Raw genomic sequence first — 14676 nt, 5'->3', positions numbered from 1 at the left:
AGACACACACTAGGGATGGAGATTGGGGCTTGCGAGACAGCAATGTTATTGTAAAGTGATCAGACTTGCAAAAAATAGTTAATGGCCTGACGTTTCGACCCTAGAAGAGTCTTTCTCGAAGGCTAAATGACAACACAACAAACATGAACAGGTAACAGAGTGTACAAGTCTGATATTAGTCGAGCGGGTATCTGGTTATTATCTGGATAACTCATTTTGAATTTGGAAACACTAGTTGGAGCTCCCACAATTCAGATTTCATTTAATTTATTCTGGTGAAGAAAATTTAATCACTGTACCAGCCAAGAAGCCCATGTAGAGAAGACAAGGCAGGAAGATTCAGTTTTTAGATGTGGGCAGAAAACCCCAGAGAATTATTTCCAGAGAAGACCCACGCAGACTGAAAACCAAATCCACATTAGTCCTAGAAGTCCTAGAGGTGGAAGGCATTGAAGCAAACCACTGCTAACCCAAACACCCAAAGCCGGTAGTCATTCAACACTGTTTCACCACACACACAGTCATCGATGGAGCACGGGAAAGGGGGGGTGGGGTGGTACTGTACGAGTCAACAATGCAGTACAACAATACTCAATCCAGAGTGAAAAAATGTCATGAGCTACACGTAGTTGTCAGTCTGTGGTTGTTGCTGTGATAACCGTTTCAGATGGGGGCCTCAGAGCTGCGCCCAACCAGTTAGATGAGGAGCGACTCTAGCTCGACCCAAATAAATTTTGGTTTCAGACTGGCGAACTTAACATAACATTTTAATGGCTCGAGTTATGACAAGATCGACGTCTGAAGGCGCTTCAGCTGAGTAATTCCGAACAACTGCTGCAGTTGATCTTGTTGCGTGTCCAAACTGTTTCAGACATCTAACTTTTCATGTACTTAATTCAGAATTTGGTTTGGCGCATGTCTGGAGTGCCCATCTGAGATGAGTGAAAAAGTGCTGAACCACATACTAACACATTGTGCACACTCACAAAGCCCTATTTTGAGGCAATTGAGCTATAGCAGAGAGAGAGAGGGGGCGGGGGGTGGGGGGGACGGGCTGGGGTGCATAGTGGAAGGGGAGACAACTGCAAGCCCACTTACCATTGTACAGCATGCCATAATCTTATCACATAAGAACAAGCCAACATTTGACGAGAATAAAGACAATATGAAACGGTCAACAAAATGGTCAAATACAGTGGACACTATTGGTAATTGTCAAAGACCAGTCTTCTCAGTTGGTGTATCTCAACATATGCATAAAATAACAAACCTGTGAAAATTTGAGCTCAATGGGTCGTCCAAGTTGCGAGATAATAGTGAAAGAAAAAAAAACAGCCTTGTCACACGAAGTTGTGTGCTTAGATGGTTTTCGAGACCTCAAATTCTAAATCTGACTTATCGAAATCAAATTCGTGGAAAATTACTTCTTTCTCAAAAACTATGTCACTTCAGAGGGAGCCGTTTCTAACAATGTTTTATACCATCAACCTCTCCCTATTACTCGTCACAAAGTAAGGTTTGATGGTAATAATTATTTTAAGTAATTACCAATAGTGTCCACTGCCTTTAACAATATCAATGAGACAAGAATATTAAACAAATGTAAATGAATCTAAACATGAATCTATATGAATCTAAAACTAATCAAAATTAATCTAAATGAATCTGAAGGAATCTTTAAAAATCTAAATGAATCTAAATGAATCTTAATGAATCATACTGAATTTAAAACAAGAAATCATGACGAAAGATAACAATCAAAACATGCAAAAAGAGAAAACTGCCTGAAACACAAAATGTTAGACCATGGTTTAGTTTATAGTATTCTAAGAAGAAATGAAGAAAAGAGCTGTCAAATTGCATGCTTGCTACAAAACATCGAAATAACATTCAGTTAAAGAAATGGGCAAATAATAACACGTCCTTTTGTCTTCACCAACTCACACCTGTCACATCAATGTAACTCCTTTTCCAAATAGGAATGGCCCCTAATCTTTTTATTGGATCAGGAATAAACCAGTAGTGTTGCTGTCTTTCCAAGGCAGATCAACTGCTTAATAAACCAAGAAGTGCCAATGTCATTACACTCAGACACTAAAAAGGATGTATACTTTTTGGCGGCCAAACTTGGAAAGTCTTAATGGAGCTTTCTGGTAATGTTGTGGTGGGATGGCATCAATGCAACCAGTCTTAGTAGCTGAAGGGCCGGGAGCATTTGGTTATTAAGATTTAAAGGCAGTGGACACTATTGGTTATTGTCGAAGACTAGCCTTCGCAGTTGGTGTATCTCAACATATGCATAAACTAACAAACCTGTTCAAATTTGAGCTCAATCGGTCATCAAACTTTTGAGATAATAATAAGAAAAAAACACCCTTGTCACACGAAGTTGTGTGCGTTTAGATGCTTGATTTCGAGACCTCAAGTTCTAAATTTGAGGTCTCGAAATCAAATTCGTGGAGAATTACTTCTTTCTCGAAAACTACATCACTTCAGAGGGAGCTGTTTCTCAAACTGTTTTATAATATCAACCTCCCCCATTCCTCGATACCAAATAAAGTTTTATGCTGATAATTATTTTGTGTAATTACCAATAGTGTCCGCTGCCTTTAAGAAGAATTGATTTGGTTGGAGGAAATACTCACCTAAACCTGTTGAGATTAACTGGTCATTCCTGGGGTTGGCCACAAGACCAAGTACCCCCTTGAATCCATGTGCCTATAAGGAAAGAGACAGAATAAAGTAAAGTCACATAACAAATGGTCTAGGGGAGAAGGGATGCTAACCGGAGAGTGCATTATGAAAAAAAGAAAACCTAATCCATATCATGAGGAAAGGTACCACTACACCAACACGACTGCTCCAGGTTGGGAAGAGACTTTGCACCCAATATAAAAAAGGTCAACTGTGACCCACTACGTGAAAATGAGTCGGATGTTAACAATTTCAAGGATTGAGTTACATGTATATGCATGGCTGGAAAGAACACACCTACAGCAGTAATTTGGTACATATGTGTCTTAGCTTTGGGGTGTATCGCATTCGCTGAGTTACTTCCGTTTGAAATTAGCCAATACATCATTTTTTCCTGAATTACAAGTAAAATGATGTTTTAAACTACCATTTTGCGCAAAAGGATACAAATTAGACATAAGTATGATCACAAAATGTTTGTATTCATAGCTTTATTGCCTAAAAGTAAGTGTTCTAAAGGTTAACCATGCAAATATAGATCTTAAAACATTCAACTGTCCATTACTTAATAATGCATTGGGCGACATCTGACTCATTTTCACAGAGTGGGTCACAATTGTGGTTTTTACCTACATGTGCACCAATATGTGTTATAGCCATTGGACACTTATGGTACAGAAAAACAAATTTAAAAGTTCACAGATTTACAAATAACTTACAGGGTTTACAGAAGGTTATGGTGAAAAACTTCTCTTGAAATATTATTCCATGAAATGCTTTGCTTTTTGAGAAAACCTTATAACAATATCGATTCTCGATATCGAGAATTACGGATTTATTTTAAACACATGTCATGACACGGCGAAACGTGCAGAAACAAGGGTGGGTTTTCCTGTTATTTTCTCCCATTTCCTGGGACATTACCGAAGTGTCCAATGGCTTTAACACTGTATACTCAGTCCTGTGAAAAAGATCACAGGCATATTACTTTGGTGGGATTCGAACCCAAGACCCTTGATTGGAATATTCTTTATCCCTGATGCAACATCTATTGTGAAAACTTTTACTGAGGAGAACGTTCCAACTGGAACATTTTGAGTGCTGCAACTTGTCGTCACCTCAAACTAAGAAAAGTAAACTTCACTGTTAACTTACATCTGCCTGGAAGACCACTTCCATCGTGTTCCAGTGGAGCACGGCAACATTCCCATCTCTCCGGCCTCCGATCAGTAAAGTACGATTTCTCGACTTAGTCTTGCTCCAGCGCAGGTCCGAGGTCTGCGTTGGCTCGATGACGTACTCATACAGGGCGATGGTGTTAAGATACGACTTCTCGTTGCGGCCCTCGTGTTTCCAGACGCGCATGACCCTGGCGGGGTTCTTGGAGGTGTCCGCTTTGATGATGTCACCGGTTTTGCAGACAACAAACAAAACATCTGGGAAAATGAACGGTAAAATTGACCACAGAGAGATTAACAGATGTTGGTGTTTTAACCCTAGAGATACAACTGTCGTAACAAACTTTCAAAGGTCTGTAATAGGGGAGGTTTGACGCCATAGTTTGATGTTATAATGTCTGTAGAGTCGAGCCGGTTTCTAAAAGAGCCGATCGAGGGTGAAAACAGTTTGGAGAAAACTAGCCTATATTTAAATAACCAGGGGCCAGTTTCACATAGAGCTGCTTAAACAGAAAGCATCGCTTATAAATTTTATGCTAAGCAGAAATGAGCAGGTTACCAGCTACAAAATTGCACATGTGACATGGTTCTTCGGCTGGTCACAAAAGTACAAGTATTAGGAGATTCTGATTGTACAGTGCTTCTCAAACTCAGCCATAAACTTTGGCTTAACTAAAGGGGACTAGAGCCCCCCCCCCCACTAAAAAACCTTTCCCCCCTCTTGCCCCCATATGAAATTTTGTTTTTAATGCATACATGAATGGTTCCATACATTAAATAGCCCCCTAAATAATAATAGCCCCCCCCCCCCCAACAAGTATCTGGTTATGCCACTAGTCATGAAGGTCTGTTGAGTTCCAAATGTTCCCCCTTTGTTTCCCAGTCGTCGATTTCACCAAATTCATCCTAACTTAGGATAATTCCTAGGGCTTTACAACGAGTTAAATTCCGTATCCGAAGACGTTAGGCTGCATTGAACCCATGCTAATTTAGGATGAGTTACTCGTCCTAACTCAAGATAGAATTAATCCTAGAATTTCATGAAATCGGCTGCAGGCCTCATTTTCACAAAGAGTTAAGATCGATCTTAACTGCCAATCACTCTTAATTGCTAAGCACCGTGTGATGTCACAATGCAAACCACTATGGAAGAATCGACAGCTCATTATAAACTGAATCTTATTGCTTTGTGAAATTGAGCCCTAGTCCCCCTCCCCCAGGCCTTCCCCCTCTCCTCAAGATTGTAGAATTGAGAGATCGGACTTACTATCAGCAGCCGCATAGGCAGCATCTAATACGCCTTGTTTGGAGGAAGCAAGGAATGAAGTCAGTACATCACCGGACCCAGGAGTGACGATCCGTACACTGCTGTCCTTGCAGATACAGATTGCTCGAGTTGGCATCTGAGTGGTTATCGGAGAAAAAATGTCAGATTAAAGCCCGGGTTATACTACTTGCTAATGGGAATGTCATAGCGAAGCGAACTTTGACATCATACGGCTGTTTTTCGTAGAGACTGTTTCGCAGGAGTTGAGCATATATACATGTATCAATTGTTGCGAAATTGTTTTTTATTGCGAACTAGAGATGTCAACATTTGTATCGCATTCTCATTCACAGAAAATATTAACCGGGCTTTAGGAACTGCAAGGACTTGTTGACTAGTCGTTAAATGTTTTTCGTGGTCATAGCTTTCCCGACTGTCTCTACTGGTTACAGTGCTAGTCCAGTTTTAAATCCCCTTTATTTCAGTCGAGGAAATATTCAAAACATATTTTATGTTAGTGTTTCAATTCCTTTCCTTCCCCCGTACTCATCCTTCCCCATCATCAGTGTTTATGTCTAAACTACTACATAAAAGGAATGAGGAATACACTTTATACTCACGTCTGGATGATCGGTGACCATTATTTTTGCCACTTTGCTCCTGAAAGACAAAAACAAAAGTGAAGAAGAACAGTGATGATGCAATTCTCACCTTAAAAAATTAACAAGAAAACTACACTGTTTTGCTTTGCACTCCACCGACTTTAGGGTGCACTTGATTAGCTTCCCTGTGTTGACCCGCAGTGCTCACTCGGGTGAGCCCCTGACAAGAGCTAAACGAACGATCACTCACCCACTCGTGGTGGCGTCATGTACCTCGGGCCAGCCCCCAAGTGACCCGTTCCACAAGCAGGGCACTTGGGGCTGACCTGGGTGAGCCCCTGGAATGACGCCAAAGCTATTCGAACGTACCGGGGGGCAGACCGGGGTCGACCCGGGGGAAGCTAATCGAACGCACCCATTGAGTGATAGTAAAGAGTCAAATTCTCCTCCCCCATCACTCTGTCTCCCTCAATTCTCCCTGAGAGAGCTGATGACTTACCCGACAGCTGTGAAGAGGTTGTGGATGTGTCTGAGACGCCACAGATCCACGGTGTTAGCCGAGACTGAATGAATGTTGTCTTTCTGCAGGATCGTGCCGAGACCCTCTACTGGCTCGTCAGTTTCAATCCTGTCAGAAAATAAAATAATGCAACTTGACATTGTGAACAATAGCTACTGTGATTCGTCTTCTCTAGCTTATAAACATCTACCAATTGACCTTCATTTCAAAGCAACAGCAGTTGTGGTCTGTTTGGGTTAAAGCAAAGTGTCATCACCAAGCAGGTGGCAACATGCCCCTGGTGATAGTTGATTTTGGCTGATAGCCCAAATCAGTTAAGTGTAGCCCTCACCATGAAGTGGCCATTCGGCTTTTTGATGTTAGGCGATCCTTAAGTACAACCCAAAATCTTAAAGGCAGTGGACACTATTGGTAATTGTCAAAGACCAGTATCCTCACTTGGTGTATCTCAACATATGCATAAAATTATAAACCTGTGCAAATTTGAGCTCAATCGGTCATCGAAGTTGCGAGGTAATAATGAAAGAAAATAAACCACGAAGAAAATGTCACACGAAGTTGTGTGCGTTTAGATGGTTGATTTCGAGACCTCAAGTTCTAAATCTGAGGTCTCGAAATCAAATTCGTGGAAAATTACTTCTTTCTCGCAAACTATGGCACTTCAGAGGGAGCTGTTTCTCACAATGTTTTATACCATCGATTTGATCACATCACACCTGTACTTCGTCAATTACATTGGCTGCCTGTTTCGCACAGGATTCATTTTAAAATCCTGTTGTTGACATTTAAAGCTATTCATGGTCTTTCTCCAAAGTATATACAGGATCTTGTTTCCATCCGGAAAGTATCTTTTTATAAACTTAGGTCAGGGAATAGTGGTATTTTCTTGGATTATCCTTCTGGTAAAATGTTGACTACATTTGGTGATAGGGCTTTTTCTGTGGCAGCCCCTAAGCTCTGGAATGCGCTACCACTTCACATACGTAGCGAAAAGAAACTCATCTCTTTTAAATGTAATATAAAAACCTATCTTTTTAATACCGCTTTTTAGCTTTTATGTCTTCTTCTATGGTCACCTTGCCAGTTAGTTTAGAATTTTAGCATAGTTAGGGTTAGAGGCGTCTGTCACCTGAAAAGGTCAAAACATTACCGATGCCAGCAGAGATAGGCCTATGTAATAAGTAGTTCTCTGTTGGTGGGACAGACGTATCCCCATACTTTTGTTTGGGCACTGGCCCGGTGACCAGTCTTTTTTCTTTGTCTTTTTCTTCCACTCTGTGCTTTTTAACAAGTGTTCTGCGCCTCTGACCATTTTGTATGTAAGGGGCGCAATATAAATTTTAATTATTATTATTATTATTATCACCATCAACCTCTGCCCATTACTCGTCACCAAGAAGGTTTTATGCTAATAATTATTTTGAGTAATTAGCAATCGTGTCCACTGCCTTTAGATGATTATTGCACGTGCAAAGCAACTGCAAATCTCTTTTTGTATTGTCTTTCTACGAAGCAAAGTTCAATATCAGTAAGAATTCAATTCATTTTTCAAAAAAAAAAAAAAAAAAAAACTCACATTTCCACTTCGTCGCACGTCTCCAGGCTCCAAACACGAAGCGTACAGTCTTGCGACGCAGACACGATATAAGGGCCGTAGGGGTAGGCGCAGAGGGCGGTGATCGCCGCACAGTGACCCACGAAGACCAGGAGGACATGCCAGGCGTCATCCCATACCTTTATGGAACCGTCTCTGGCCCCGGTGACCAGGTGCTTCAGGGGGTTGAAGAACAAAATGCTGTGAGAAGAAAAAATAAAAGCAAATTAACCAAATCGACTGATGCTTCTTCTCACCCTTACTCCTTGAATTGCATCAATTAGGCTATGGATTTCACTTAGCGTCATCGACCGCCATATTTGATGATAAACAATGCAAAAGTCCATACATGTATATGCTACATAAAGCTCTTAGCCAATGATAGCCTTCCGCGCAAGCACACTTCATCAAATATGGCGGACAATAACGCTCGGTGCAATCCATCTATTTAGAGATGGAAAGGGATACTTCAAAGTACAAATCAGAGGGAAAAAAAGGATCCAAGACTATAGGAGACTTTCCAACGCTAGGCGGCAGCAGACATACCGGGTAAATTTCCATTGTTTACGTAGTTCTGAACATGCGCATAATTCTGAGAACAATGGATTTACCCGGTAAGTCTGCTGCCCTCTATCGTCCCAGAAAGTCTCCCATTAATCTTTACTTTCAGTCACTGCTTTTGGTTCATTTAAATCAGGGGATATTAAAGAAGGCCTCAATTTATATCAATGCAACATTTTCTGCTTAAAGTCTATAGGCATAAAATCTTGCTAAGCATAGAAAAGAAACAGGTTTCTAGCCAAAAATAACGTTCAGTTTACATTGTTGTGATTGGTGCCCCACTCAATTTTTGCTCAGCAAAGAAAATTTGTCAAGCAGTAGTTTCTGCTTAAAGACAGTGGACACTATTGGTAAATGTCAAAGACCAGTCTTCTCACTTTGTGTATCTCAACATATGCATAAAATAACAAACCTGTGAAAATTTGAGCTTGATTGGTCGTCGGAGTTGCGAGATATCTAAGAAATTAAAAAACACCCTCGTCATACAAAGTTGTATGCTTTCAGATGCTTGATTTCGAGACCTCAAATTCTAAACTTAAGGTCTTGAAATCAAATTTGTAGAAAATTACTTCTTTCTCAAAACCTACGTCACTTCAGAGGGAGCCGTTTCTCACAATGTTTTATACCATCAACCTCTTCCCAGTACTTGTTACCAAGTAAGATTTTATGCTGATAATTATTTTGAGTAATTACCAATAGTGTCCACCGCTTTAACATCTTTATGAAACTAGGGCCAATTTAAAAGAGTTGCTTAAACAGAAAAATATTGCTCAACAATTTACTGTTACGCATTAAATAGCAGGATAGCAATCACAAATGGTACGTGTAAAGTGGTATTTTGCCTGGTAAACTCATTCTGGTAAGCATTATTTTGCTCTACTTAGCTACATTTTGTGCTCAAGCAACTCTATGAAATTGGGCCCTATGCCACACAAGAAAACACTAATAGCAAGTTGGATTACCGTGGCTCAAGCCCCGTTCATACATCCTGCAAATGCGATAGGAATTTTGGCGTCACAAATTCTCAACGAATAATTCGCATCAGTTGACTCGTGCTCAACTCCTGCGAAACATTCACTGTGAAAACAGCCATGTGACATCAAACTTCGCTTCACATTCACATTCGCAGGAAGTATAAACCGGGCTGTAGTTGATTCTAAAAATTAAAAGTGCTGTAATATTAGCACCTCCACTATCGGACTAACGAACTTAACCATAAACCTCACCTAGTTATGTTCCTGACGTGAAGGTTCTTCTTGTACGAGAGTAGCTTCCCTTCATAGAGATTGAAGACAGCCACCCCCGTATCGTGAACGGCGAAACAGCGTTGAGCTCTACTGGCCGTCTTCTCCAGCGCTATCATCGTGAAGACGTCCTCGGCTGTCAGCCCACTGGGGTCGATAGACTTTTTAGGAATGAGATGCTTGGCACCGTAGCGGAAACACCACGACTGTTGTTGGAAAAACAGCAACGGTTTTGAGGAATTGTTGAGATAAGTTTATCCAACATTTTGTTTGCCCTCTTTTACAAGTAATAACATCGACTCTGATTAAGTGCAGTTCCAAAAATGATCATTGCACTTCAAACGACATATAACCCTGGTCACTGGGGCCGATATTTCATTCCTTGAACCATCTCAGCTCCCTGGGGGAGTATACAGCCTGTGCTGCCTAGTAGGTAGCACACTAAGCGAAATCACTCGGCAAGAAATATAGTGAAGTCTCTTGCTCTTAGGACACACTTGTAAGTGTCATGACCGGGATTCGAACCCACACCCTGTTGTCTCAGCAACCAGAGCTTGACATAAACCAAAAGGGTCTTTTCGCACAGGCAAGGTCTCTTTTTGCACCAAACAATGTGAATCTAAAACTTTGCAAAGTGAGAATATGATCTACAGGGACGGGATTTACTGTGTGTAAAAATTCCTGAAATGGTCTACAAGCCTTGGGTCCCTACCCCCCCCCCCCCTTTATTTTAGACTCTTAACTTGGCCCAGGGAAATAGAGAGGGTTAGAGACATTTACCATGATGGATGCTTGACCAGCCGTTACTATTTCATTCTGTTGCTCGTTGTATAATGCACAGAAGATCTGATGCGGAGACTTGGCCTCGGAAATCAAGTCAAAATCTGCTGTAAACATCTACAAGGGAGGAAAATGCAAAACAATGTAATTTCAAGTCATGTTGAACATTTGTTTCATAATGTATCCACACACTTAATATTGAAAATGAAATGCGAATGTTAATTGAGCGTCTAGAATGAGAAGTAATTCACAGACAATTTGAAGAAAAACACACACAGGATGAATTTTGTACTTTTCGTAACACAAAACACAACGTCCACAGATTTACATTAAACTTACACCGTTTGAAGATAATGATAGTAGAAAGCTTTCCTGAAAATAATACTTGCTGAGGTGCTGCAGTTTTTGAGAAATGAGTAACACAATGTCATGAAAATACGTTTTTACATGCTAAAATAATTTTCATCTCATGATCACTGAGACGAAAATTATTTTCTAATTTACATTGTTTTACTAATTTCTCAAAAACTGCAGCACCTAGGCAAGTAATATTTTCAGGGAAGCTTTCTACTATCATTTTCTTCAAACAGTGTAAGTTTAACGTAAATCTGTGGACGTTGTATATTTTGTCCTACAAAAAGTACATAGACCCTTCATAAACTGCTAAAAATACCACAAATAATTGACTACACAAAGTATATGTGTTTACTAAACTGAAAGAGATGGAAAAATATCATGTTATTTTTATGAATTATTTTCTATTTCAAACGCTATCCCAATCGACCTCTGGCATTGGCCGCCATCTCCACCACGACATACCACAGTACTTTCAAGGCTTACCTTCAGATATTCCTCCCCTTTGTTCCAGCCGACATATCTCTTCACCTCAGGAGCGTACATAAGTTTCCCAATTGGTTCCTCCGGCTCAATTTGATCTTTGGCTCGGCCATCTTTGTGGTATAAGTTAATCCCATGGCAGTCAATTGTTAAATATTCCTGGGAACATAAAATGATAGGTGAGCTCACTGACTTTTATTTGACAATTATTAACTGCTGTTTTTTTTCCGGTGGTCAACTTTATTCAGGAAATGTTAAGAACAATCACTTCTCCGCTTCAACTTCTGCAATCAAACGAAGCAAAGTTGACTAAGAGGTCTTCAAATGCAATTTCAGGCCATAAATACATGGAGACCACGAAGGCCATGGTTTGCTGCCCTAGTCTTCCTTCTTGGTGCCATTTAATTGTTTACAATAGCCATTCAGATATTCCCTTGGACATTACAAATATCCTTTTGCAAAAGGAGAATGGCCTTGACCTTTCTCAAAGATCGCGTCCTAGGTAAGACCTGATTTTTATAGTATTTTCCTATAGAATAAAGCCCAATTTAATAAAGCTGTTTGGCAGAATTCCTAGGCTCAGCAAGAAGTGAGTGGGGCACCAGTCACAGCAATGACAATGTCCATGTACGGTAATTTGGCTAATAACCTTTGTATGCCAAGCAAGAGTGATCTGTGCTAAGAAAGTTTTTGTGCTTAATTTGAAATTTGGCTCTTGTAATTTCCTGAACTACCATCCAGAGTCCTCTTTAAAATAAAACATTTCTATTTACCATTAAAATTATTCATTAACTTCTAAAACTGTAAATGTACCTGTGTTTCCGCATTGTATATGACATCAAGCAGAGGGTTAACATGGTTGATTTTACGCAAGTGATGTATGCCGTGTCCTATGTGAATCTCCATGGAGTCGACGCGGGCCACCTCCTTGGTCGTCTTGCGTATCGACTCACGCAGGATGCGCCAGAGGAACCGTCCCGTTGCCTCGCCATCCGCCTGTCCTGGACGGCGTTCTCGCTCCTTCAAGATCCTTGCCACGGAATCACTCATGCTTGACAAGGTCTACTCAAGCTCACAAGTTCTTTTTGTTTCGGTTTCTCCATTTACAGCACAATCATTCACCCTTGACCCAATACAGCTGGATCTCAAATGGGTTGATTTAAAATTGAGCAGTTATAGAGAAGCCCCTAATAAAGTAAGAAATAATGAGCACTGTGCTATTTATTCTCTATTGCAAACTATCCATTTCAATAGGCATTCTTGTGTTTTGATTCAATTATTCCTTGTGGCATGTCATCTTAACTCAACTGGCAGACACAGGTAGACCACAGTATCTGCATCAAAAGAAAAAGTAAATATAAGTTTTGATTACAAATAAATTGCAATCTTTGATTTATGTAATTTTGATTGTATAATGCGATTCATTTTGTATTAAATGTTTGGTTTATATTGATATCTAAATCAATGTAATTGTAAGAAATAAAAACTTATGACTCAACCAACATCATGACCAAGTCAAAACAAAAGTGATGTTCCTTTATTAACAAAAATATTTTTACTTTTTGTATGCATCGGCAGTTTGGCTTTATTTTTAAAATTTCATATTTTGGAATCAATTTACTTCTAGAAACTATAAGGCTCCCCCGTGAGCCTTTTAGGGGTCTAATATTTTGGGCCTCCTTAACGCTTTACGTTTTTCAAATCAGCGTTGATAGGCGAAAGTTTTACGTCCGTTAGCCAGCAATAACTGAAGTTTCTTTTGTACTACACCACCAAAACTTTCCCCACATACTCAACATATATTCATAATGCTTGCATTTCCTTTTTATTGAGTGAAATTAAAAAACATTGTCCAAAAATGCAATTTTTGCTCGGTACTCACTGTTGTTTTTCTGCCGCATCGCACGTTTTTAACTGAAAAAAAACGTGCGATTCGGCAGAAAAACAACATTGAGCACCCTGCAGAAAATTTGTGGTGGCTGGATACTGAAACATTTCCTGCTGTACTTCAGCGTGTCACGTCACTAGGCATGCTCTAGGCTAGGGCCATAGCATAGCCCTATAGGTCCCTGCTGCTGCATCGAATGCCTGACTTAAGTGACTGATACTGATTGTCACAATGATTGTGTTGTTGTTCAAAATGGTTTTTAAATTCATTCAAAAAGTTTCACCGTTTCGTAGGACATTTTTGTTTAAACCCTAAGCAAAGTGTGCACTAAAACGTTGGGTGGAAAGTTATTATAAATGCATACATATTAATTAATTAAACTGACTTACCGTGCCTTGTAAACCTAAGCCGATCAGGATTCGTTACTTTCTTTCAAGAAGTGAACTAAATCTGTCAAAAGAGGTTACCGTCAAAAGAGTCGACGCCGCCATTTTCCGTCGCTATGGAAAGTTTAATTGAGGATGCTAACTATCACATGAGGGCGCTATTAATCATTAACGGTCGTTCACGCGGTCAGGGCCCAGTTTCATAGAGCTGCTTAAACACACAATTTTGCTTAAGCAAAAAAATCCTTGCTTAGTAAAATCAGATTACCGGCCAAGAATCCACTCAATTGTTATGCTTAGTAAACAACAGCTAAATACCAGTCACAAGCAATGTATATGGCATGAAATTTTGGCCAGTAACGTGTGTAAAATAAGCGAGCTATTTTTGTGCTCAAGCAAATTTTTGGCTTGAGCAGCTCTATGAAATTGGCCCCTGAGCTGTAAAACATGATTGTGTTGGCTTTGCGGTGTGGGATGAAAGAAGGAAGGGAGAGGAATGTGCCACAGTCACGGATGAACCAGGTTTGCTGTTATAAAAAGTAATGATGTTTTTCAGTAAAACCTTGTCATCCCACAATTAGAAGAAAAAAATAATGTTTGTACATTCCTGTGATTTATTTTCTTTTAAAATAATAATAGTCTTGAGGAACTCCCACTCACTTGCTGATAACATGGCTGGATTCCCTACGTGACGTTGTCATCACTGGATACAATCATGGACTATTTCAGAGAACAATAATTGTTATGCCATGGGACAGGGATGACAAATGTGTTCCTTTTATTGTCAAATTCACTCATGATTAAAGGCAGTGGACACTATTGGTAATTTATTACTCAAAATAATTATTAGCATAAAACTTGTTTTGGTGACGAGTAATGGGGAGAGGTTGATGATGTAAAACATTGTGAGAAACGTCAACCGCTGAAGTGCCATAGTTTTCGAGAAAGAATTAACTTTCCACGAATTTGATTTCGAAACCTCAGATTTAGAAATTTATGTCTCGAAATCAACAAAAACGCACACAACTTCGTGTGACAAGGGTGTTTTTTCTTTCCTTATTATCTCGCAAAGTCGATGACCGATTGAGCTCAAATTTTCATGGGTTTGTTACTTTATGCTTAAGT

General features: G+C 39.9%; 1 protein-coding gene across 10 annotated transcripts in view; it reads right to left on the bottom strand.

Annotated features, from left to right (window-relative positions):
• The window catches only part of LOC117289250 (WD repeat-containing protein 97-like), a 41626-nt gene extending 27970 nt beyond the window's left edge, over positions 1-13656 (bottom strand). For all 10 annotated transcript variants that reach the window (XM_033770279.1, XM_033770281.1, XM_033770280.1 and 7 more), the window contains exons 1-11: positions 13555-13656; positions 12091-12611; positions 11281-11436; positions 10441-10557; positions 9643-9866; positions 7838-8056; positions 6241-6369; positions 5760-5799; positions 5140-5275; positions 3850-4130; positions 2646-2718 (exon numbers count right to left, since the gene is read on the bottom strand). In XM_033770279.1, the coding sequence (XP_033626170.1) occupies positions 2646-2718; positions 3850-4130; positions 5140-5275; positions 5760-5799; positions 6241-6369; positions 7838-8056; positions 9643-9866; positions 10441-10557; positions 11281-11436; positions 12091-12327 (1612 nt within the window). In that variant the 5' untranslated portion in view covers positions 12328-12611; positions 13555-13656. The remainder of the gene's footprint in view (positions 1-2645; positions 2719-3849; positions 4131-5139; positions 5276-5759; positions 5800-6240; positions 6370-7837; positions 8057-9642; positions 9867-10440; positions 10558-11280; positions 11437-12090; positions 12612-13554) is intronic.
• Positions 13657-14676: the final 1020 nt, after the last annotated feature.

This window comes from Asterias rubens, chromosome 4 (assembly GCF_902459465.1).
Source record: "Asterias rubens chromosome 4, eAstRub1.3, whole genome shotgun sequence".
In the NCBI taxonomy this organism is placed as follows: domain Eukaryota; kingdom Metazoa; phylum Echinodermata; class Asteroidea; order Forcipulatida; family Asteriidae; genus Asterias; species Asterias rubens.
The sequence above is the reverse complement of the archived record's forward strand: the minus strand, read 5'-3'. Positions and strand labels throughout refer to the sequence as shown.